Consider the following 26801-nt stretch of genomic DNA (forward strand, 5'->3'; position numbering starts at 1 on the left):
CAAATTCTCTAACTGAAGTTTTTTAATTGTAGTCACCAACTGTTTCAAAGCTATATCTTGGTTGGTTGAAATAGGAAGATGGTCACCCAACAGCCTTAGAGCCGTTTTATCATGCCCTTTTTCACTGATTTTCACGTTTCTATAGTAATTAGTCTGCAAGATGAAATTCCTCTTTTCATAAAGAGCCTTTCCACCATGCCAGCGCCAATTAGAATATCAGTCGGTCAGTTGACATCAGTTGATGTCAGTGATTTCAATGTCCGTAGATTTCCTCTACCTAAGGTCCATTTCTTGCTGATAGAATAGTATCACATGTTGTCTTGGTCAAGAACATCAAAACTGCAGAAAAATTTAACGTCTAAACTACATAGTTCAATTTTATATACATTATGTGGTTTTTTTTTCACCAATTGTAGCTCCTCTGAAGAGTAACTGAGATAATATTTGCTGATGAAAAGGTTTTAAACCTAAAGTAGAGGCAGTTTCCTTTTTGATATATGATCTTGGAATCCAGATTCAAATAATGCCCTAAAGCATAAAGAAGAAATTTTCCCAATCAAATTTATCTTTAATGTCTGCAACAAAACTTTAGGTGAACTAGAAAAGCTAGCTAGACTAATTGTTTCCATATGATTTATTTGCTTTATCGGATATAGATTTTACTACTGCTGTTTTACTAATAAGCAGTTAAAGATACATCATTAGATTGTGATTCTTGTTATGAAAAGTATATCAAAAAATTTTGACACTTATTTGAATGATACTCTACTTTAAAACATTTGAAGCAGCATCCTTTTTCCTTCAAATTCTTTTGTTTTACTAATGTCATTTGCACTCTGAAACATTTCAATCATATTTGCTGTTGCAAAAAAATACAGACCTTCTTTGAATAAATTTGTGCTAAATTGTCCAGCAATCATATGGAATTTTTTGTACGTTTTTCAAAATTTTTTTTCTTTAATTGAAATTTCATCTCCAAGTTTAATTTAGCCATAGCTAAATTTACCCACCCTTTACCACCTGAACTTTCATTTCAAGATTTCAAGAATTTTACTAAATTATCAATTCAATCTTTCAGATCACTGCCTTGGTCAGTATTTGGGCTTCTTTGCCAAGCTCTAAGAAAGTCTTCCTGCATGCACGATTCAAACAAGTAAAGCAGCAGTGTGTCTGGTAATGCCTAGAAATTCAAGATCTCACATCTGAGTCGTGCATCATAAAGTGTGCATAAATCACGAGAATAATTATATGACAAGGCATTTTACTAAACTGGGTTTAACTGCTGTCTAATAAATACGTATAGCAATAAATCATCTCAAGGAAAACAAAATTTCAAGCTCTCCACAGCTTTTGGGTAATTTTCTCCTATCAGAGGGAAACTTTTAATGAACCAAGAACTTTCAGCTGTAGTTTGTAATAAATATTGAAATTTGTCTGAATCAGTGATACATGAATCTTTGTGTATTTTTTCAAATTGGCTGCAAAATTGCAACTCTAAATGAAACTAAGTAGTTTCAATTTCTGCCCGTTTGAAATTTTACCGCTCAAATTGCCAACAGTATCAGCAAGATTATTGTCTAAATGAATAGAAGTAACACTATTCATATCTCTTTTCCCCCCTTTTCGCTATTAATTTGCTGAGCTTTTGATTTAATTCTTAAAACCCATTTTGTGAAAATCTTCAACAATATCATTTCAAAATCACTTTCTGCTAAAAGTGCAAAAATATCCAGTGAGTTTGTTCCAAATGTTCATTCATCATTTGAAATAGAAACATTTAATTCAGTTTCAAGCACAGAAATATCTACTTCATGTTCATTATTCAGTTTTTCTAATTTATTATAAGCTTTAGTGAAAGCAGAACACTGAGCCGTATGAGCCTCCAAAAGACATTCCATCTCTGAATGCGAAAATGAATTAGGTTTACCTTCACAATCTTTTTGATTTCAAATTATTCACATTGTCCTGCCGAGCATTTTATTAAAAATTATGCTACGCAGAAAATAAAATATGCAACCAGTCACAAACTCGATGAGAAACCTCTAGGAAAAGGAAAAATTTTAAAACATGGAGTTAGTTAAAACTTTAGATGTGTGTTTCTGTAGTTGAGTGACTCAGTTATCCTGATTGAAGTGAATGAAGATTTAATCTCTGGGCAGATTCCACTACAGCTTGAATGGAATATGAAGAAGTATGTTCAGTATTCGTAAGCAATCGGCTGAAAGAAATTGGAAATCTTACAAAACCTGAATGTTGCCAATGTGTCTAGTTAAGTTAATCCAGGTGATTTCCCATCCAGAGGCTGCTCTTTCCAACAGCTAGTGACATCTGGATGGTGGTAGGGTTCTTCATGCTGAAAGGCAATCCATTTAGTTAGCCTTCCAGGGATTCGACTTATGATTTGAAAGCTATGTTGAAAGAAAAAAGTAAAACTAAAATACTTCGACCATCTATTTTTTGAATCAGACCTCTGTATGTAACTGGTGTAATTCTTTGCTAAAAGACAGTGACCATTAATGTCATGGAAGGAAGTGGTACTACAGATACTTTTCATGCTATGGCAGATTAGTTTCAGTGGTTGCCTGGATAAAAAGATTCATCTTTAATTGTGAAACCCCGGGTGCTAATAGAAAATTAAAATCATTGAATGTTTACAAGTCCTCCTTTAAGTACAAAATCGGTACTTTGCAAAGATACTCAAGATTTTAGAAACTGTGTCCTTTTGCCTTTGATCCATTCAACCATGGAGAGACTCATAATGATAGAACATAAAAGAAATGCTCATGCTGGTTAGCATAAGCTGAAATAACGTATTCTGTAAAATAACAGTGAAACTGATTTTTTGATATAGATCATTATGAGTCTTGTCTTAATGTTTACAAGTCCTCCTTTAAGTACAAAATCGTTACATCACAAAGATACTCAAGATTTTAGAAACTGTGTCCTTTTGCATTTGATCCATTCAGCCATGGAGAGACTCATTATGATAGAACATAAAAGAAATGCTCATGCTGGTTAGCAGATTTTATTAAATATCTTAAGAGGAAGAAAAATTTATTTCTGCGGTCCTGTCAAATAAAGAGACTGAAGAGATGTTACCAGAAGTTTTCTCTGATGATGTTTATGAGTTACCAGCTTTGTGCACCAGAACTGGACATATTGTGAAAGTTTCTGATAAATTATATTTGTAACTTTGATTTAAGTGTTTTATTTTAAAAGTTGTATTGCCTTCAAACAACTCAAGTTCGGAGTATGTTTATATTTTGGGTTCAGTTGATTATTTACAGTTAATGAGGTCTCTCATTTTCATTTTATTTTGCGACTCTTGATTGGCAACAGCCACCCTTTTATTTTTGAATAAGTTTTGAAAACAAAATGTTAGAATATTGATGGCTAATTGAAAAAAGTCTCTGTTTTTTATTTAAAGGAACCTGCATTCTTGTAATAATGCTTATCATTAAGGTACGAGATTGTGACATTAAAAGTAGATATAAATGACAGCCAGATTTAAAATAACTCTTTCAGCTTAGTATAAACCAAATTTTTAAAATTTGGAAGCTGCATAGTAAAATTAATTATCAGATTAAACTAGTTAAAAGGTAATTTACTGTGACTTAGCAATTTAATAAAAAACATGCTGCAGACCTAAGGCTTCTAACATATTGTTCATTAACTTTACAAACTTTTTTTTATGAGATCATTGTTCTAGGGAACATGTGAAATGTAGTTTTGTTTGCTTATAAATTTCAAACTAAGAATACTTCTAAAGATTAAACATGCATTTCATTTTACTGGTTGGATATATTTTTAGACATATATATTGATGTATTTTAGACCTTTATATACTTTTCCTGTATAGTACTGTTTCTATCCTGTATCTTTTTATTATTATTATTTATTTTTTTTATTGCCTGGCAAATAAGTAATAGAGCAGTAAAATCTCTGAACCCTGGTCATTCAACAGGTTTAAATTCCAGAGATTAGATTGGCAGCATGGGAATTTTTGTTGTTTTCCTCATGTGTCATGTGACAATGAGCCACTTTCCATTTAGAAATCTACCAAGAAGGCAGATAACCCTGACATGATATACTTCAGTCTAAAACCAATCCCATATTTTGTCAGGAAATTATATTTTTTTATCTACAAATTGCTACAGACTGTTTTGATTGAAACTTAATTATTTTACTTGTCTTAAATTTACTTTTTTCAAACGTTTGAATATTTATTTTATAGGGGGATATATGATGCTAAGCAATTATTCTGGAAACTTTCCCGAAGAATTACTTAAAAATTCAGAATCTATTGTAATGCTTGCAGCTGGAACTGGAATCACCCCAATGATTAAAATAATTCATTGGGTCAGCATTATGCAAGATAAGAAAAGGTTAGTTTTTGATTAATATAACAAATAATGAAGCATGTTATAATTTTCTGAGAAATATAAAATTTTTTCCAAATCTAACATAGAGATTATGTTATTTTAAGCTGAAATAATGTATTCTGTAAAATAACAGTGAAACTGATTTTTTGACATGGAGCAAAGCTGCAACTACAACATTTCATTCTACTAGTCTGGACAGTTTGCCTTTCTCCTGCATAGAGCAAATTTGCCTCAATCATGACTGAGTCATGAGACAATTTTTCTTCTTTATAACATTTTATTTCAAGAAAATTTACACCTTTAAAAGTAAAATATTTTTTTTTAAATACCCAAGCCATATTTATTTCAACTAATCTTTTATCTATATTGGAGTTAAAAACTATGCTTGTAATCTTATTTTTATGCATTGCCTGTGTGTAATTGTTTTATTGTTAATGTTTATAGATTACATACTTGCTGAATATTATATATGAATTAAAAAAATGCCATGTGTTTAAAAAATGATCAAGATTTTTATGTTGGACCATACAGAAAGATCTGTGGTTTTTCAAATCGAGGTTCAGTTTCTTCTAATTCATTTGTTACTGCTAAAAGCAGCTGCCTTGATTGAAATAAATGTTTAATAACTGTCTTTTCTTTTTGCATTACTTAATTCTAACATGTTATGGCATAATTTCTGTTTTAGTTAAGTGTTAAAAATGGAACACCCAAAAGTATATTTTTTGCTATTGTATTTTTCAAAAAAGGAAGAAATGCCAGTGAGGTTGTGTGTAAAATTTGTGCTGTATATTGCAGAAGCACTGTTTTTGATGCCACATTTCGAAGATTGTTTGAGAAATTTAAATGTAAAAATTTCATCTTTGAAAATGATGCTTGCTCTGGATGACTGCCGTTTGTAAACAAGGGCCTATTAAAAAAACTATCACTAAAAATCCATGTTATACAATTTAAGAACTATCAGCAAGCAAAGCATCAGAAAAGCATAATACGTGATAATTTGGAAGAAGACTATATATAAGCTGCTATGATGGATAGGTACCCTACATTTTAAGGTAGCAGAATATGCTTGCTTAAATTTTGTCATGCGATTTTTTGCTGAAAAGAAATAAAGAAGTTCTTTTTTTATATAGCATATTACAATAAATTGCTAGATACCTGTACAATAATGTTACGAGAAAAATTCATGGACCGAGTCAAGAAAACGTTATTTAGTAGCTTCCAGAGGGAGCTGTATCCTCAAAATGCACGGCATGCCTTGTGTATGGTTGGATTGCAAAGGAATAGTTGTAACAAAATCAGGCAATAAATTTTTTAAAAAATTCTGAAATGGCAGTTCTAGCAGAAATTAAAGCAAAGCACATAGGACTGACCAATCATTAAGATACTAACTTTCATAGTGGCAATGTTCAGGTCCCACATTTGAATAAATATCAGACAACTGTTTGGGTGTTTTGTTTCAACCCCCGTACTCACCAGACATTGCTTCTCAGATTTTCTTTCCGTCATGTCACTTTGAAATTCTTTGAATGGTCTGAAGTTCACTTTTGTGAAGACCACCAAATAGCAGCTTAGTAACTTTGTTCTGGATGAACCAAGTGACTTTTTTTAAAACAGACTTTTCCTGCAAAAAGTTAGTGATTAAAGTTATAAAATTCAATGAAATTTTGTTACTTTTACTTTTTCTGCAGCTATATTTGTATTTACTGTAGAAACAACACAGATCTTTCTGGATGAACCAATACATCTTCATACAAGAATGAGATTAAAGCAGAGAATCACAGTTGCTATTTAAAGAAACTTGCAAAATGGAATTAAATGTCTGGCAATGAAGGAAAAAAAAAAGTGACATAAATAAGTGATAAATCTTAAATCCGATAGTTAATATGAAACATTTTCCTGACACCTTTATGTAATATTTTCAGTTTATTTTAATTATGCACTAGTTTGTCTGATTATGAATTAAAATAAAATTCTGATTTGTTTTTCAGTTTCATTAAGATTTTTCACATTTAAGTGATTGTTTTATTATTAAATAAATACCAGAAAAGTAAAATCTGTATTTAATAAACTGAAATGAAAATGCTTGTTGCTTATGAGTATTTACTGATATTGTTTCAACCTGTAAATTTCAAATACAGTGTTAAGTCAAAATGAATACTCCAATTTCATAGGTGCACTATGTGAAATGTAATAATGTATTCACTAAAAATGTGCATACACACAAAGGTAGTGTAAGCAAGTTTTGAATGTACTCTTCACAAATGTTTGATATGCTGTCCTTTTGTTATACGGCATACATTCAAGTCTGAAATGTAATTCTTGCCAAACTTTGTGCAGCATGGCTGTATAGATGCTGATGGTAGCAGCTGTGATATGGGCTTTGACAAATCAGTCATAGTCATTGGACTTGGAGGCACATATACATGATTTTTTATGAACCCCACAGGAAAAATGACATGACATGCGAACTGGGGATCATGGTGGCCAAGACAAGAGTGCATTATCTGTAATGGATACATGACGAATCCACTGTGGTGGTAACATGTTAATGTTACCGTAACAGTGAATTTAAAATTTAAAATGGAGCATAATCAAAAGACAATCAGATTTCAAGCTTCGAGGTTTATTCAGTTCCAATATGCATTCCCTTACTTGCATTGCCAGATCCCAAACAAAAGAACATGCGTCATGAAACATGTGTGCCCTTATAGGCAATTAAATTAGATTTTACAGACAAAATTTCTTACACATTAGGCCCAGCTGAACTGTAGTTCAGAACAATCAATTTTACCAGCGACACATGAATATCTTCGAGAATTTTCAAGAATCATTACACATTTCAATATAAATTCAAGTATTTGTAATCGGGAAAATGTCACATAAACATCAAGAACATGTAAAAACTTACCATACATTTTGGGATTATCAAGCAAATTTTCATTTATCAAGGATTATTGTCATAACATTTCTGTTCAAGTATCAGGAATTTTAATCAAGTATTAAACCCGTAACATTTCAATAATACACCTAAAATACAAGAATTATTACCAGAAACCTGTCCCCCCTTTTTTATTTTCAAAATTGAACTAAATTTTAAATTTAGTTGTACATTTCTCTAATCTTAAAATTTTCTAATATATATATATATTTCAACTTTAAATGTTAAATATGCAATATTTTAAATATTAAATATGAATAGGAACATTAAGCAGTATTAAAATTATGTATTCAGTAAGTAATATTCTATTACACAATATTAATGTTTTTAGCACTAATTCAGTAACTGCACAGGTCTCTTTGTTATGCCTTTTCTCAGTCTTTATTTCACAACTGCAAATTCATCTGTCTCTATCAGTAAAAGATTTCAGAACCTTTCTCCACGTTATGTGGTAAGTGTTCATCATGTATTATCACGAAATCGTTCACTTTCAAATGTTGTTTTACACGGTGATTGTTTGCACAATTTGCATATTTCAGATTCAGCAAATAATCTTTATAGATTTCCCAAATGTTATTTAATAGTTTTTCATGATATAGAGGTGCTTTTGAGAGAATTTTTTTAGTGTTGCACACTTCATCAGTATATTTGACAGCAGGCAAATTAGAAAGTTTCTGTCCTAGCGGAAAATGAGTTTAGACAGTACAGTTTCCAATTCTTTGGGTGTCTATGATGTTCTACCAAGAATTTTTCTTATATTGTTTTGGGCAGGTCGCACAAGTCTCTCATAAAATCTACCCCATCTGGCTCATCTTTCAATGATGTACCTCCACTGAATGCCCTTTGCAACATAATAATTCTGTACACCGGTATATTTAATACCCGCCACATCTTTCTGACCTCTGCGTCCTCTGCCTTGAATTTGAATGTACGAGCATTTTTCTGAGTATATTAAAGAGCACGACCGTCTTGATAAAAATCGGCAGAAAGAAAGTAGGAAAGATTTAGTTGCGAGATCTTTTGTTAGTTGAAGATGAATGCCTCTAGTCGCTGTGCAGGTAAATAATAGGATATAGTACTTCATATTTTTATTTTTAATGAAAAATGTATCTGCATAATCCAATCTTATAACATCAAAGAGATTTGCATTTTGAATTTTAGGTGGAGGTAATGGTGCTACGACTTGTTGCATTAGTTGGGAGTTTTAATGCTGACACAGAACAGTTGCTTATAACCTATTTCACATTTTGTTGGGATCTAATTATCCAGTTTTTTTCGTGGAGGAACATGACAGTATTAGCTACGTCTGTATGAAGAACTCATTCATGTGCATTCATTTACAGAAGATCTGTAAAATGAGATTTTGAAGGAATAATTTTAGGATGCTGTTCATGAAAACTTAAAAGATGATTTATGTATTCTTCCTCCTGCTAACATTATTGTATTCTTCCTCCTGCTAACAAAACTCCTTCCTCACTTAGAAAAGGATTCAGTTCATAAAATTTAGAGTTTTTCAAAATCAGCTGTCCGGACTTTAAACTATTAATTACACCAGGAAAATGTTCATTTTGAACTTTTTTGTCAAATGCAATTCTGCAGTCAAAGGTCCTGTTTTCTTGTCAGTTTTATTTTTCAAATTGTGAATAAATCTAACAATCCATGCAGTAACTCTAATAGCTCTAATTAATTTACTATGTTTTCAAAGAGTCATTGGATGATAAGATTTTTCTGCAAAAGAAAGTAGTATTGTGGTATCATTTATACACTTTTTCTGCTCTAATTCAGCATCAGAAATCTCCATTGTTGCAATAAATTTACTAGGCCAAGCACTCACTGATTCAACTAACCAGTCTGATCTGGAGTGCCATAATTTTGAAGCCAACAAATATTCGATTGAACATCAAGATAAAATGTCTGCTGGATTATGCTTTTCATAACATGTCTCCAGTTACTTGGGTAAGTTAATGATTATATTTCCAATACGTGATTTTTTTTACAAACATTTTCCAATCTTTAGGAGCACTATGGATCCAGTGATCACTGCCATACTGTCAGTCCACAAGCTGGTATTTTCTTCATGAATTGAAAATAGTTCTTTAAAAGTTTTAGCTAGTCTTGCCAATGTTAAAACTTCTAACAGTTCTAGCCTTGGAAGTGTGAGTTTTTGTTTTATTGGTGTATTTCTAGATTTTGCCATAATAAACACTTCCTGCTGTTCCTCAATCGATCTAAAATACTTGACTGAGCAATACTTTTTAATAGATGCAACGCAGAATAAATGCAGTTCAGTATCTTTATTTTAATTCAATTTGCCATTGAGATATTCACGAGAAATTTCAAATTTCTTTAACTTTTTAATTTCACCACATCACTTGGATCACAGCTGCTTACATTCAGTTGGAACCTTGTCAAATTCTAAACCTAACTGCCAAAAGTTTTTTATTTTCAATTTTGCACGTAATACAAATGGCGCCAGGAAACCTACTGGATCGAAAATAGTAGCAGTTACCTCTTTTTGTGGTATTCTTACAACTGCTATGTTTTGCACAAGTTATTTGTGTTCAAAGAGTTTACATCTCTATGCGTATGCCAATTAAGCCCTAACACTTTTAGGCTGAGTTGTAGAGACATTGGGTTATTTCGATGCCAGGAAGATGAAATATATGCAATGCCTTCCCCAGGAATCAAACCGCAGACACCTCAATTACGTGCTGAGCATGCAGACCACTACACCATGAAAAGGGACCTAAGGACCTCTTAGCGACCTTCATGGTCGCTTAAGTCCCTTTTTAAAGGCCGACTGGGCTTTTTAGGGAACGCATTCGATGGAGAATTATCATCCAACATCCTTTTAGTTTGGGTGACACTGTAGAGACATTAGGTTATTCGAGGCCTGAAAGATGAAAAATATGCTATGGCTTTGCTGGGAATTGAACCACGGACCTCTCAATTATGCGCTGAGCATGCAGACCACTACACCACGAAGGCTCGTTAAGAAGCTGGGACAAATACCTTATAGAATTATTTCATTCATTTTCTGACTTAGTTATTATATTATCATCCTAAAGTTTTTTTGAGTTCCTCTGAATTTGTATTAGACAGACTCAAATTCATTCTGGAATCTTTGCACATGCTAATGGCTCCAGTACTCTACTTAAAAGCCTGTTTCACTGAATCTGCCCCATAGAAAACATCATCTAAGTAGATTGAACTATTCAACATCTAAAAAATATCTGGTTTTTCTACTGCTATTTTCCTTCTATGTTTTTTTATAGTGCACACCAGAATGAAAGGGCTACATGATACACCGAAAGGAACATGAGACATTCTGTAATGTTTCGAATTGCCATTATTATCAAAGTATAAAAGGCCGTAACACATCTCTATCAATTTCAGAATCTGATCTGGCGAATGGCCTTTTCAGTATTGGCTGGAAACATGTTTGTGTCGTATGAACCGCAGCATCAAGTCCAAAACAGAAGGATTCAAATTTGGACCAGGCATCAAACAATGATTCAAAAATGCCTCACTATTAACTTCAGAGATGCATCAAACATGATATGGACTTTTATCTCTGCTGCATCTTTCATACTTTATTTCAGCTGCCTCACCATTATGGATTAATTTTAAAATTTCTGATTTTAATATTACCAAAGTGTTTTTTGAGGGAATTTTAATGATTGCTCCAGAAATAGTGTCTGTAACAAAATCTTCAACTGTGATTGAATCATTAGGGCGATGCATACTTTTCAGGGTAATTTGAACAACATTATATTCCATTAGTCCACCTTGGATATACCGAAAGGAATAAATATATAACCTTTCTTTCCTTAGTCTTTAATTTTAGTTCTTTATCTAAATTAGATCTAATAAATGATCTCTGTGTCTGACCATTATTTAGGATTTTACTATTTGACTTCTAGTATTATTTGCATCTGAAGCGTAAACAGTGCAAGTTTGTAAATGTACACCTTTATCAGCAGTTTCAACATCTGTAACTACGTCCCTGGTTTTTTAATATAATTTTTTTTTGTGGTTATTTGCTTCCTTACATTTTCCTGTAACGTATATTTTGATTACAATAGAAACAGTATGGCTTAGTAACTGTGGCTAGTGTTGAAGCAGTAGGAACACTTGCCCCTTTCAAGTAATTATTTTTATTCTGCTTACCACCGTAATTTGTGTTCCTTTTCTTTGATTTATTACTAAATTAGAAGGTTCCCAACTCTCAACTTCTAATCTAATGAATTTGAGAACTTCTGTTATGCTCTACTGTTGTTTAGAGTTTTGGTTTCTATTAAATTCTTAATTCATATCATCCACTAAAAGCTTTAAAATAACCTGTCCTAAAAGATTCCCATAAGCTTCCGACACAGTACTCAAAGAATTTTAAATTCTTATATTAATTTCTCAGGAATCGTAAAGTATTCTTGATGCTTTCACATTGGACGAACTTCTAACAGATTCGAGATTCAGGAAGTTGTTCATGTACAAAGATATAACCAAATCTGATTGTTCAAATCTTTGTTTGATTAAACTTTGAAGAAGCATCATAATTCTTATCAGATAGTGAGAAACCAGATACTGCACTTAAAGCAGGTCCTGCGAGTAAGGATTTAAGATAGGTAAACTTTGTTAATTCATTATTGTTACCAAAAGCATTTGAAAAATAAAACAATCCAAAAATAAACTAGGATCATCCAGTATCAGAATTTTAGGTAACCAAATGCAGAGTTGCCACCTCTCCTGATTTAGGCGGGAGACTCCCGATTTTCGACTGCTCTCCCGCCAACCCGATTTACAATATATTTCTCCCGACTTTTTCTTATTCTTAAAATTTCTCACGATTTTTTGGAACTTGGCTTAATACTTTGTTATATGAACAAAAAAAAAAAAAAAAAAAAAAAAAAACTGATTTTGGATGTCTGAAAGCAATTAAATTTTCTCTGGATTATATCTAAAACAAAACCTTGTGAATCAAATAACTTCTGCTTTGTGAGTGAGAGCATATACGTATCCAGAAACATCGTTCTCCAGTTCTCCAATAGGCATCGAGCTCCACTGCGAGTCATCTGGCATATATTAGCCAATGAGGACAAAGCAAGCTGTTATTTGGATGTTCTTTAGTTATTTCGTTCATTTTGTCCTGAGTTGTGTGAGTACACGTGCCTTCAAGAAATAGTTTTAGAAATTATCATCTTTTGTTATGTCTGCGAGAAAGGTGAAATGCTCGTGTACGTTTCAAAAATCGTACACACTTGATTTTCCTTCCATTATTTCCTCAAGGAAATGTAATAAATTTGCGATGTGTAACGCCTGTCGTTGCGATTTTTCGATTTCGCATGGTGGAAGGGGGATTTTACTCAAACATGTGTGTACACAAAAACACAAGGACAGCATAAGTTGTTTTGAAAAAAAAACGAAAAATTAAATTTTTCTTCGGAAACAAAGGACCAAACCGTTATTAATGCAGAATGTCTGTTCTCTGCCTTTTTACTGGAGCTCAACCTACCACTGAATGCATTGGATCACGCTGCATCTTTAACACTGCTTAGAAAAATGTTCCCCGATAGTGAAATCGCTAAGAAATACTCAAGTGCAAGAACCAAAACAGGTGCAATTATTAAAGAAATGGGTTTGAAAAATAAATCTTCAGTTATTGAGAGAGGCAGAATGGAGCATTAAAACAGCTCCATTCTGCCTCTCTACGGATGGAAGCAATAATACCGATTCAAAACTGTATCCAATTGTTATTTCTTTTTTTAATCCAGAGTCTTCAGGAATTGAGTGCAGTTTACTTTCTGTCCCACTTTAGAAGGACATTTGACTGGCTTTAATATAGCACAGCTAATTATTAAAACTTTAAAAGAAAATGCAGTCCCTCTGGATAATTGCTTAGTACTTGGTGCCGATAATGCACCAGTATTGCTAGGCTTTAAGGCTGGTGTTGCAGGCATCTTAAGAAAGGAAAATTGAAATTTACAGATTATGAGGTGCACCTGTCACCTCTTAAATTTAGCAGCTGAAAAAGGGGCAGCTTCTTTACCAATAAATGTGGATGAACACATTGTTGATATTTATTATTATCTTGAAAGGAGTTCTAAAAGGAAGGAAAAATTGAAACAGTTCCAACAGCTGCATAACAGCAGTTTACAATTAGAAAACTTGGATGAAGTTATAAAATCAACTAGGATTGACACCCAGTGGAGTTTAATTGGAAAACTGAAAAGTGCTGATGGAATTTTAAAATATAGTGAACTGTCTAGAATTATGTTGGCCATCTTGACAGTTTCCCGTAGTAATGCAGAGTTTGAGAGGATTTTCAGTGTTGTTGCGAAACCGAGGACTAAATTTAGATCTAATATTAGTGATGACACATTAGAAAAACTTTTATTAGCGAAAGCAGGCCTACGTGGCAATTGCTGTGAACAAAATTATGAAGTTTCTTTCTTAAAGAAAGCAAAATCTGCCACTGTTTATAACATTTGTACGAAAACTGATTAAAGAGTCTTTTTTTTTGTTTGTTTTTGTTTTGTTTTCTTAAACGATGCAAGTAATAAATATGTTTTTTATATGCAAGGTATTTTTGTGTTGCTTGCATTTAAGAATTAGTTACTATTTAAAGTTAATTCATTATTAAAAACTATATTTTTATCATTTAAAAAGTCTTTTTAACATTGTGAAAAATCTCCTGATTTCTTAAAAAAGATCTCCTAATTTTTGAGTGTCATAGGTTGGCAAGTATGCAAATGTTAGGTTTGTTCGATCTTAATGGCCAGTGGATCACCAGTGGATTGGTTTTCAGTGTTTATAATCTGAGAATTTAAATTTTCTTTTTAGCCCTAAGAAAGCATAAATTTATGTATATTACATTCCTTTTCTAGTTTGGACTTTTCATTTTTAAAACAGTCAAGTATTTTTTCAATAATTTCTTTTAACTCAGATTGTTTAAAAGTAAGTAAAGACAAATTTTCCTGTACGATATTTTTATCCGATGTGTCTTTTTTAATATCAGGTTCTAAAACATTTATTATTTTAGAAATAGCTTGTTTCATAGTTTTTCTAGCAGCTTTTAATTTAACGATATCTTCTGCCATAATAACAAGAAAAATCATTTTATTCGCTTACCTGTTGCAGTCTTTAATGATTTAATCCTAATTTATTAACTCATATTCGAAGAGCAAGCAGTCATAAACATTCTGAATCTGTATGCTTCTTTATGTAAATCGTCCTGTCCCGTTCATTACAAAGGAATAACTTTTCAACATTGCACATGAGTCATCATTTAGGGTTAGTGGCCACTTCTATGATGCATTTTGAAATCTCAAAAAGAATGTTCATGCGCAACTATTGGGTGTCAGAGTTATATTATAAATGATAAAATCTAAAGATTTCATGTGATCATGGTTCAAGAAATACTATTTTAAATTCAAAATAGAGCATAATCAAAAGGAAAAGAATATACATATAAGGTTTCAAGCTTTAAAGTTTATTCTGTTCCAACATGCATTTTCTTACTTGCCTTGCCAGATCCCAAACACAAAAACATGCATCATGAAGCATGTATGCCCTCTATAGGCAATTAAATTAGATTTTCAGACAAAATTTCTTACACTCACATTATGCTTATTTATTAACCCAGAAATGTGAAAAGTTAATTCATCACTGAATACTAACATTTTTGAAAATTTGTCATCCTCCATGTGAGTCAGAAGTGTCTTGCAGAAAGCTAATCGATGTGGCAGATCTTCAGGTTTCAGATGTTGCAGCAACTGCAAACGATACAATTTCCTCAGATGACCAGTATGAACAAATTTCCCCAGATAAATATGAAGAAACCTCACTATCGCAGAAGGCGAACATCATGAAGTCACAATAAGTGCTGTAAAATGCACAACCTGCACATTTGGCTTCCAAAATTTGAATGCTTGTCTCCTTGGCCTGAAAACAAAAGTGTCTCACTCTGCTGGTCAGCAGTCTGCATCAAGCCACGGTCTGTTAAAGATTAACTTTTTCGTCTTTAAGACATTAAGTTTTAGTAAACATGTCCAATAAAGATAAAAAGCAACGTTTAAGAGGAAATTCATTTCTTTAGAAGTACAGATACAAATCGTGGACCGTCTTTTAAAAGGAGAAAAGACACCTCTCATTGGAAAAAGTTTTAATTGGAATGAAGAAACAGCCCAGACTATTAAAAAAATGAAAAAGAAATAAGAAATGCAGTTGCTGCAAGATTTTCGACATCCATAAAACGTGCAGTTTGCCCCTGGGGGCACCAATAATTCAGAAGATGGAAAAGGCACTCAGCATTTGAATTGACGATAGCTGCCAAAAAATAATTTTGTTGGATGGTAATATCATTAAACAAAAAGCACTGAAAATTTTCAAGCACCTCAAAGAACATGGAGAACCCTCTGTCAACCCAGATTTTCTGGTAAGTAAAGGTTGGTTGGAAAATTTCAAAAAACGTTTTTCAGTTCATAGCATAAAAATTCAAGGAGAATCTGCATCGGCTGATTATGAAGCTGCTAGGACATTTCCTGAAAAATTACAAAATATTATAGAACAAGGATACACAGCAGTTCAAGCTTTCGATGCCAACAAAATTGGGCTTTGGTGGAAAAAAAATGCCCAGTAGAATCTTTATATCGAAAAAAGAAAAAACTTCGTCCTGATTTAAGGTGTCTAAAAATTGTCTTAACGCTACTTTTGTGCAGTAGGACTGTGGACCTTATGACAAAACCCTTGTTAGTTTACAGTTTTATCATGTACTTAAAAGCATAAATAAAAACTCCTTACCTGTTATATTGGAAAGCAAATCCAAGAGCTTGGGTAGCTGGGAATATATTTAAAGATTGGTTTTTAAATTGTTTTGTCTGAGACGCTGAACGTTATTTGAGCTTCAAGGCACTTATTACTATTAGATAATGCTCTATGTCACCCACAAGATTTGAATCATTCCAATGCCAAAATGCTGTTCCTACCATCTAACACTACTTCGTTACTCCAACCAACCATTGGATCATAGAAGAAGATATGGCCTTCTTCAGTTGAAATAGGAAACATGCGTGAATCATTAGAAAATGAAATTGGTGGCATATTAGAACTTACTAAATCAATCGGAGGTGAAGGTTTTGTGAACATGGCTATTCACGACGTTCAAGATTTATTAGCGAAAGAAGAAATTGACGAAGATTTGATAGAAATGGCATGTGAAGCTGTAAATCAAATCTATTCTGAGGACCCTACCACTGATGATGATTGTGAAATTAATAATTTAACATTAAAGAAATTAAAAAAAAAAAAAAAAGGCCTACGCTTAGCTGAAAATCTCAAGTTATTTTTCTTGAGTGCAGATCTTTCCACTGAAATAAGCCAAAAATTCAAAAGGGAGCTGCAAAACTATCTAGGTCTATATCGAGAAATTTAAAATGACCCGGTAAGAACTAGTAAGCAAAGTAAAATTACAGATTTTTTTAAAGAGGGAAGAAAATGCCAGAATTTTAAATGAAGAAACAATTTCTGAAAGTGATCTCATTACACACACACACACACACACACACACACACACAAAAAAAAAAAAAAAAAAAAAAAAAGGAGGTTCTCTGTTGATTATATTGAGCAGTGACAACGGAGAAATTTATTTAACTAAAGTTGTGTTAAATTAAAATATGTAATATTTTTTGTTTTGCGTTGTGCATACATGTATATTTTTAATAAAAATTAAGTTTTTTATGTATAATTAAAAAAATTTGTTTTTAATAAGTTTTCGGAATATAACCTCCCTCTTTATACTGGATCTGGGTTTCATACAACATGGTTTCACACAACACAACATTTTCTAGGAACCTATCTACCATGTTATATGACGATTACCTGTATTTATTATGTTTTTCATAGTACACATATGAAATGTAGGCATTCATTTTGACTTGCCTTGTGTATATCCATTCAGAATATTAGGGTTTTTTTAAATGTCATTTTGAACTCTTGCTGCCTTACAGCATTGTGTTATATGAGCTCATTAAGTTTTAATTCAGAATTTATTATGTGTATCTTAGATAATTTGAAAACTAAGCTATTAAGAAACCATTTATTTCATTGTATTTATACATGGACATTGATATTAAACTGTATTACCAATAAAATAAAGAAAGATCATATCTCCCAAAACTGCTATTTATAGAACATCTCAAAAATATATATATAATTTTGTTAAATAATGTGCAATAAAAACATACTTATGATTGCATATACAGAATGGAGAAGGATTAAGGAAGAGCTTTATAAAAGCATTTCAGTGATGCATAGTGTAAAATTACATTTTTATTGTTTTTTATCTCAAGGCATGAGACCATCATTAACACTGAGCATAATCTCGCCCGTAGCACATGTTTAATGACAGTGTGCAAACACATGCATAAATTCATAATTATTAAAGGATTAAAATGTGTTAGTTATGATAACTATAGTTTTTTAGATGCACTGCTGCAAGCAGCTATCTATGTTAAAATCTTCTCTTACTAAGTTTTAAAAATTATGAAATTTATTATTTAAGAGACTGAGACAAATGTTTGAAATTTATTATTTAATAGACTGAGACAAATGTTTATTTACAGTTATGTAACTGTGTACTTTTATCTCTTGATACCTAATCTTTGCTGTACATATTTTGCCTTTTATTACTCCTTCAGGTTTTCTTTCATATTTGCAGGACACTTTTATTATTATTTTTCAACAAAACAGAGCAAGACATCTTGTGGAGGAAGGAACTTGAAACTTTTAGCTTAACACAAGAAAAGTATTTATGATTTTATTAATTTAAAAGCTGTTATAAAATACACATATTTAATATATGTATTATCTTTTTTTTGCATATTTTTACATATATGCATGACTAAATTTTCTACAGATATTATTTTTTTAACCTAAAATATAACTGATGCAGTGGAGCCTAAAATTTTCTCTTGCAAGGAAAGCTGTTGGATTTTTCAGTAACAATCTGCACAAAACTTTCGGCGGGGGTGATTGTGGTCCAGATATAGCTGAAATTCCGATTTTTTTGCTTGTTAAAATGCTCAGTTTTTTTATTTGTGAAATGTAGTCTTGTGTTAAATTTTGTTTTAGAACAAATGTATCACTTAAAGAATGTATACATTTAAAACTTTTAGGTTCTTTCCTTATTTACATAAATAGAAGCAACTTTAGCTGAAATATTCTGCTTTTAAGTCTGCACTTTAGCTGAAATATTCAAGCTGAGAGAAGGTGAAAAACTGAAGCACCTTCTTTGCATTGGCAGAACTTCTTGAATCTATTTTAACTTGTTTGTATGGATCCAATGTTTACATTGAATTTAATTAAATGCATGGTATTATGACAGACTGTGGAACACCCTTGAACACTGGAAGCCTAGATTCTAGTAGACTGTGAAATATTATTTAGTCTCATTAAACAAAAATACATATGAAATTTTTGAGTAAAAAAATCCCTCTTGAGGCTGGATTGGTAAGGGTTTTGGAAGTAATTTTGAATAGCTGAACTGGTTACCAAAATTCTTAATATTCCATGAACTCCCATCTTCTTGCTAGGAGTTCATTTCCAGCACATTATTATTATGCATACTTGAATTTAGGTTAAAATAACACACAGAATAATGATTATTGGAGAAGTTAACAAGAACCAGTGCAGTGTTTGTAAAGTTTGCAGGACTTATGCTATTCTAAACATTACGCTGATTCTTGTTGTTTAACTTCTACAATAATGCATATTTTAGTTTAATTTAATACTCTAATGCAGGGTTTCTCAACCAGTGGTAGTACGCAAAGAAGCAAAGTAATTGTAACTTTTAAATTCAAAAATTTAAACCCCAATATCCTGATTCAGTTGTTTTCTCTAGCACTCGTAAATTTATGCGATCTGAGCTTTGTTCAAGAGTGGTGGTGGTGGTAGTACTTTGTATTAGTGGTACTAAAGATTTTGAATTTTTGTTTAGTTGGTATGCGTTAGTCAAAAAGTTGAGAACCACTGCTATGAGGATTAAATTCAAAGCCATTATTTAAAGCAAAATGTTTTTTTTTTTCTTTCTGATTGTACTACAATTGCTAGCAAAGAAAAATATGAATGCAAAAATTTCAAAACTTGAACCTCCCAAAAAGCTAGCTAAACTTAAGCCATTATTGTTTAAAATATTGAGAAACCAAAAGATAGTGATTTTGTGCAATGACATAAGAAACATGAATATAAATTTATAAAATTATAGATTTGTCTTGGTAATGAAATTGTTTGAACATAGTGTATGCTATGCATGTATCGTGAATATTCTGAATTACTTCAGCTTATATGAGATTTTTATATTTCATGCTCGTTTTAAGGATTTTTTAAATGAGGTTGTTTCAGGAGGAATTAAGCCTGTGAACAAAACAGATGGTTACAGTGTGACAGTTATCCTTAATTTCCAGAAAGAGGTGTTTACAGTGCCAGGTGCACCAGTAGTTATCTGTAGATTATAAGGTTTGTGTATGATAACAGCATTCTTGAAAGGTGCTGTTTGTGTTATTTAGCAGCGATATTCGTTTGAGTAGGGATACTGAGCATCGACGTATTCAACTGCTAATAATTAGTATTGTGGAATAAATAGTATATTATGCAATTAGCCTCAGTGCAATTAGACTTGCAATCCTCATGTTTTGTTGCAAATGCACCCAACAAATACGGCAATTTGAATATATGTTTACAAGAGTTTTGTGCATTAAATTTTTGCCATTACAGAACAACAAAAATCCTCAGCAACATTTGCTTGAAAATATAAAGACAGCACTGAAATATAGAGTGTTGTCACATCTTTTAAGAAGAGAATGTAGTGGAGCACAATGTAACACACATTCACACACACACACACACACATATGTTATGTTTCAGAAGATGCTTAACATGGGATACACAGTTCACTACTGGAAGAAATGAAGAAAGAGAAACTGTTATCCCGGTTTGAAATCAGTCAAATCTCAGTCAACATATTTCTTTAACTATCTCAAATGCTTTTTTTTTTTTTTTTTATCTTGTCATAAACTGTATTCTGTGTGACATGTAATGCTCTTTGTAGTGCCATCATTGCATACTTGTTTCAACTTCACTCACAGTCTGTTTATTCCTCTTCATTACCATACTGTGGAGAGATGTAAGTGACCTCTTGTACTTTATGAGGTATACATAGTCTCTACTAATGGTAAAATGGCCAAAACCTCCCAGACAAATTAAGCTTGCCGGTCTGTGGTTGCAGATATTGTGATCATGTACTCCATACATCTTATCTAGGGGATTGCAAAATGATCAACTTCACAACTGTTGTTTTGTTCTCATACTTGGTCACTTCTAGTGCTTGTCATGAGGAAGTCCATTAGCTTTCCTTGTCAATGCAAATTTTCGTGTCTAATTATTCAATTAATGAATGGAACATTTTATTAAATTACTGTAAAACTACTTTATTGGGTCATCCAGAAAGTTCTACATTTTTTTAATGATAAATACAAATGAAGTATAAACATAAACTTTCATTGAATCACCTAAGCACTGTTTTGTTTTGTGACTTTTTGCTATCTCTCCAGCACCTGAAAAATTCCCTCTAAAAATTAGGTTTTTCGTAAAGAAATTACGAAGGTGCTGTTTGATACTCTCTAAGTAAGTGAACTCCAAGCCATTCAGATAATTTTGAAATGACTTGAAGAGATGAAAATCCGAGGGAGCAATCTATGATGAATATGGAAGAGTGACACAAAACATCCCAGCTTTACTCTGTCAGTCTTTGACTCATTCATCCAAATGTAGGGCCAAGAATTCATGAAAGGCATCTCAACAACTTATTAGTGCTGGGCACTTTGCTTCAATTTCTGTTTTTACAGCTGCCATTTCAGAACAGTGTCTTTCTGAATTTATTGTCTGATTTGGTTTCAACTATTTATAGTATACAATTCCTTTGTAGTTCCATCATAAAACATTACTTTTTTGGGATGCAGCCCTCTTTCGATGTTACTTAGGAGGTTCTTTTGGCTTACCCATGCTGTTTTCATCAACATTATTGTATAGTATGCACCTCTCATCTTTAATAATGAGCCATATTAGAAGAGAAGCTCCTTTATTTCTTTTCAGCAAAGAATCACATGCTGAAACTCGACTGAGCGCATTCTTTTCTGTTAAAATAGAGGGTACCCTTTCATTGTAGTCATGCCTAGTCTTTTTTAAGTGATTGGGTAGTGTGTTTTTTGGAACTCTGACAGTTTTTTTAATTGTTTAATGTGAATTTTTAGTGCTAGCTTCTTTTAATGGAGCCTTGTTTGCAGAGGATGGTAGTCCAGAACAGGTATTATCTTCAAATCTGAAATTTCTACACTTAGACTTCCCAAACTACTTTTGAATTGTGTTATCAGGAACAACACTTTCTCCATATACAGTACAAAATCCGAGATCCGGACTCGTTGGGACTTCTGCAATTCTAATTTGGGATTTTTCTGGATATTAGATCATCAGTTTAAATCTAGTGAGATGGCATGGAGAAATAATAAAATTAAAAATATGAAATTGTGATTTATGAAACAATGAAGCATTTGTGATCTAAAGGTATCAAAATTTAGGGGGGGGAATCGTAATATTTATTTGTTTACTTTATAAAACATTTCTTTCAAAGTTGTTTAAGTTGCTTCGTTTTTTGTGCTAATACTGTCTCTCTGATTCTATGGATGGACATAATTTCTTTTTTCAGTTACAAAGTTCCATTGTTGAAGTTCTGTAATTACTGTGTCTAGAATTCCTACTGACTTGTCAATGGAAATTTTTTCTCTTTCAATAACAGTTATTGAATAACAAGTCAGTTATTCTTAATTTAAATAGCACTAAATGTAATCTTTTGGCCTATAAGGCCAAAAAACAACAAAATTTATTAACAAAATTTATTTTTAGCGTATGTAAAGAAATTGTTAAATTTTTGCTGCCATAATTTCTTAGCACATTAAACTGAAATCTGTAATCATTGCCAAGCATAATGTAAACATAATAGGTTACCATATTCTTTGTTATTGAGTTACTAGTATAAAAAATTTGTTTAGGCATTGCTACATGAGTTGTCATGTGTTGATAAACATGCAGTGATGAAAGCAAAATACAATAAATAATGATTCTCCAGGTTGGCGTCAGGTATATAAAATCATTCTTAGAAATTATCTAGCACGCTGCATATTTTGTCCTCAGATGCTTGAAATTTTCAGTCAAAAGTTTGAAATATTATCTGATTTCTTTAGAATTCTGAAGTTTCCTCATATGAGCCCTTAAGAACCCATGACAGGAAGTGAATAAATTTTCTCTATTAAAAAACTGCCAAATGTTATTTGCTGCTGTTGGTGAAAATTCATCCAGAAATGTTTAGGAGGACTATAGAAACTGAGAATGAGTAACAATATAACTGTACTGGTAGAAAATTCTTAAACTTGCATCATTTAAGAATACATATAATTAGTTAGGTCTTTGGGATGTTTTCATTTCGGGGCAGTCAATATAGCTAGTGAAATACCACCCGTGAGGCTGTAGCCAAATGCAGTATACTGGGGGCACTTTGAAATTTTTGAGATGCAGCTAAATAGTACAAGTTAAAACTTGCTAAATCTTTGCTGTGATAAAAGTTGTTTCCTCGTACATTGGTGCACTTTTTTAGGTGAATTTTCCAAACATTAAATTCTTCAAACCATCCATATAGCTTTGCCAGTTTCATCTGCAGAATGAAAATGGCGGGCACATAAATTTTGTTTAAAAAAATTTTGTTTTTGTAGAAAAATATGAAAGGTCACACATAGTAAGGTCAAGGATAGATATAAGATGGGTGTACTATAACTTGTGTTTCTCCCATCAAGAACTTCAGCTGTCAGTCTTGGTGAAAAAGAAGATGTATATCAAGTTTAAGCATGAATACCTTTACATTCACTTTTTGAAGAATATCTGGAAGACACTTAACAGTATATTAGTTAGCTTTAACTGTGTTCTCTTTCTTTAACTTTATGGCTTTGGCTAGTCCTGTACTTCTGAAAAAACAGCATATGTTACTTTTTTAATTACTTGTTGTCTTTTCACTATTACTGGGAGTCATTTTCAAAAACCCATACTTTGCTTTCTTGATATGTTGGAGCATCAAAAAATAGCATGAATGTTTCATCACCAGTTATAATTTTAGAAATAGTGCAGGGTCCACGATCATTAAGTAATTTTATAATTTCTTTACTGATTCTAACATGCTGTGATTTTTGATTTCTGTTAATGGGGGGACCCAATAATAGACTAATTTTTTCACATGCAATACTTCATTAATAATTTTATGTATAGTTGCGGATCTAATGTTAAATTCTTTCTGTATCATTTGGTAGGCACAGCAGTTACCACTGATTAACATTTTCCGTATGGCTGGCACATTTTCTGGGGCTATAACCGACAAAGGACTTCCCGTATATTTTTCGTTCAGGAAAGAGTTTCAAACTCTGCAATATACTGTAAACTATCTGATACAAAAAAATGGAGCTTCATTTCCATGTGCTGATAGCATTCTTCTTCATTTAACTCCATTTTATAAAATCGTAGTGTGATAATTATCTTGCAACAGCTCCATTTTCCTTTCTTTTAAAAGTGATTTTGTGTTAGATAAATTCCAGTTATGCCACAAATTATCGTTCATAGATATAAGAGTTTAAATTTACATATCTAACAGATATTTCTTTTTTAGTGTATATTGTGTGTCTGAAAAATGTCAGTTACCTATGTATTAAAATGTTAAGGATGAATGTGACTTAATTGCTTATCCAAATGTAATTTATGTATTATATACTCATTCCTTTATTTTTAGTTTTCAAATTATGCATATCTTATCTGATGCAACTGAACACTGGAAAGGGCTCAATGGTAAAATATCTAAAAACATACTTGAAAAGTTGTTACCACTGAAACGTCCTAACAATGCTCTATGTATTTTAATATGTGGACCACTGCCATTTACTGAAACTGCTTTAAGGTAAAACAAATAAGTTTCTTATTTTTTTTAACCTTGTTCTCATTTTTCATACTTATTTAATTGTAGGTCTAAAAGTAGTGCTTAATTAATGAACTTTGTTTTTGAGTTACTGAAGTAAATAAAGAGCATGAAAATAAGAGTTTTAAATTGCAGTATTCTTTCTTTCCCTCCAATTAACTTAAGAGTAGAAGATAATTTCCCCCCCCAAAAAGTATGTATGAATATAAGTGCTGTTATTCTTTGTTAGAGTTTTAATTGCTGCCAATTTCTCAGTAATTTTTGTGATCCTTAGTAATTTCTCTTTTAAAAAAACTGCCAAATGCTATTTTCTGCCGTTGGTGAAAATTCATCCAGAAATGTTTAGGAGGACTATAGAAACTGAAAATGAGTAACGCAATTAAATGTGTAGAATCTGTTTGAGTAAAAAGTAAATAATACATTGTATTAGTTTAATGTTTTGGGGAACCTTTTTCCCCTTAAAAAAAGTTTTTTCATGATTGAGCACAAAATTCATTTTTCTGTTTGATATTGATTAATGTAACTGTATGTTCTAATATAGTAGCCAATTACTTCCAGTTATTTTAGAAGTGCTTCATTATGCACACAACTTGAAATTCTTTCTGCCATTACTATATGGTATGCGATATGCAGACTCAAGTAAAAGCATTGCAGGTGAAAACTTGGAAAAGAATGTTTAAAATAATCCGTTATATGGAAATAAATTTATGCCATATTCTGGAAGAGGATTGACCCAAAGTCAAACTTTTGATCCCATTTTTCAAGACATTAAGTTTGTAAGAGTAATTCTGATTTACATCTTCTTTTGTATTAATTGTTGCAATTGAAAAATTATTGATTTTGACGAGTTGCTGTTAAGCTGAAATATGCATGGAAAGATGAAGTATGAAACACCTGTTGTATATAGAATCCTGGCACATGTTCTTTATATTCAAAGATATTATTGTCTATGTTTCAGAACAAGGTTGTAATTACTAAAATTTCTATCCAGAATATCTAATTATTCTGTGACATCGCACGATTGATCTAAGTCTTCCGGCGACTCTTCACTTTCACTTTCAATAGCTACCATTCGTCGTCTCTTTGGTAGTATAATTTCGGAACCACTACTTGAAGTGTCAGAATTATAATCAACATTGTCTTCCACAATATCTTATAACAGTGAAAAATCAAACACATCTTCGTTATCACTCAACTCTATATTCTCATCACAATAATTATTTTTCTCCATGTTGCTAACCATAAAATGGGGCAAATAATGTTTCAATCGTAACAGTAGCGAGACTGAGTATGTTTCAACTACAGATAACAATTGCCAACGGCGACAATTCCGTAACATCTTTAAGCCTAATCATGCTAAAAACATTGGGCTCCAAAGCGGAGCCTGCGGAGTTATGGAACAAATCTGGAAAACGGACAGCTCCGTAACGGAGTGTCAAGGGTTAAATACCGTAGCATCTTGAATGTTTGATGGTAAGGACCTGTGTAGTCTTGCTTAACTGAAAATTGTGGAAAGTTTCACAGTTTAATATTGCATAGCTGCAAGTTGTCCCTATTTTTTGACACATCTTTTGGTCTACCTCTTGGTTTTAATTTTTAGCCTTTACTAAAGTGTTTTTCAGCAATAAAATTGTACAAATGGCCATGCAGTAAAATTGCTGAACACTGGTAGTTCCGACTTGGTGATTCCAATCAAATGAGCTGTCTGCATGGGCATTTTCATCGTTTTCTGCATGTGTAATGTGTATACAAACCAGTTTTCTTTAGAAAGTCCTCCATGAAGCAATCCTCCCATTAGGCAGATAACACTAATATGCTTTGACATAATCATCTAAAAGCAAAGCAACCTAAAACCTAATGATCTTCAGCATTTATCTTTGTAAATTTTATTTGATCTGGATTGTCTTAATTTATTGTAGACATTTACAGATCTTTAAATGAAGATTTAAGGAATGTTTAACTAGTAAATATTTGTATTTAATTCTATTTTAATCAATATATAAAGTCATTGGGTCCATTTTGGAACAGGAAACATTAAAAATATGCAATCCAGTGGAATTCAAATTCCAGACCTTTTGATTGCTGGACAGATGTTCCTCTAATTACACCACTAAAGCAGTGGTGAGCTTTGGGCCTGGCTGCCAAAATGTCTTCCCCAATACCGGGCACTAGTCGTTTTAGTTGTTGGCCACTATTAAGGCCAAAAACACTGGTCACTTTTTGCACCTAACAAGTGGGCCACCATTGCATCTTATGAAGGGAGTGGTGATTTACATCTGTGCCTTCTCTGGGATTCGAAACTGGGCCCTACAGTACATTAGTCAGATTTACTAACCTCTTTGTGTGCTGTGATGACAAAGTATTGTCCACTGAGGTTTTTTTTTTTTTTTTTTTTTTTTTTTTGGAGACAGGAGATTTCTAT

At 32.2% G+C, this 26801-nt stretch overlaps 1 protein-coding gene across 3 annotated transcripts in view; it reads left to right on the plus strand.

Moving 5' to 3' along the window:
• LOC118196402 (cytochrome b5 reductase 4) overlaps positions 1 to 26801 on the plus strand; it is a 160077-nt gene that overhangs the window by 90255 nt on the left and 43021 nt on the right. For all 3 annotated transcript variants that reach the window (XM_035367853.2, XM_035367854.2, XM_035367852.2), the window contains 3 exons: positions 4235 to 4385; positions 18035 to 18121; positions 24197 to 24361. In XM_035367853.2, coding sequence (XP_035223744.1) covers positions 4235 to 4385; positions 18035 to 18121; positions 24197 to 24361 — 403 coding nt within the window. The remainder of the gene's footprint in view (positions 1 to 4234; positions 4386 to 18034; positions 18122 to 24196; positions 24362 to 26801) is intronic.

This window comes from Stegodyphus dumicola, chromosome X2 (assembly GCF_044657685.1).
Source record: "Stegodyphus dumicola isolate Sdum_Otavi_A_Nest chromosome X2, ASM4465768v1".
Lineage (NCBI taxonomy): Eukaryota > Metazoa > Arthropoda > Arachnida > Araneae > Eresidae > Stegodyphus > Stegodyphus dumicola.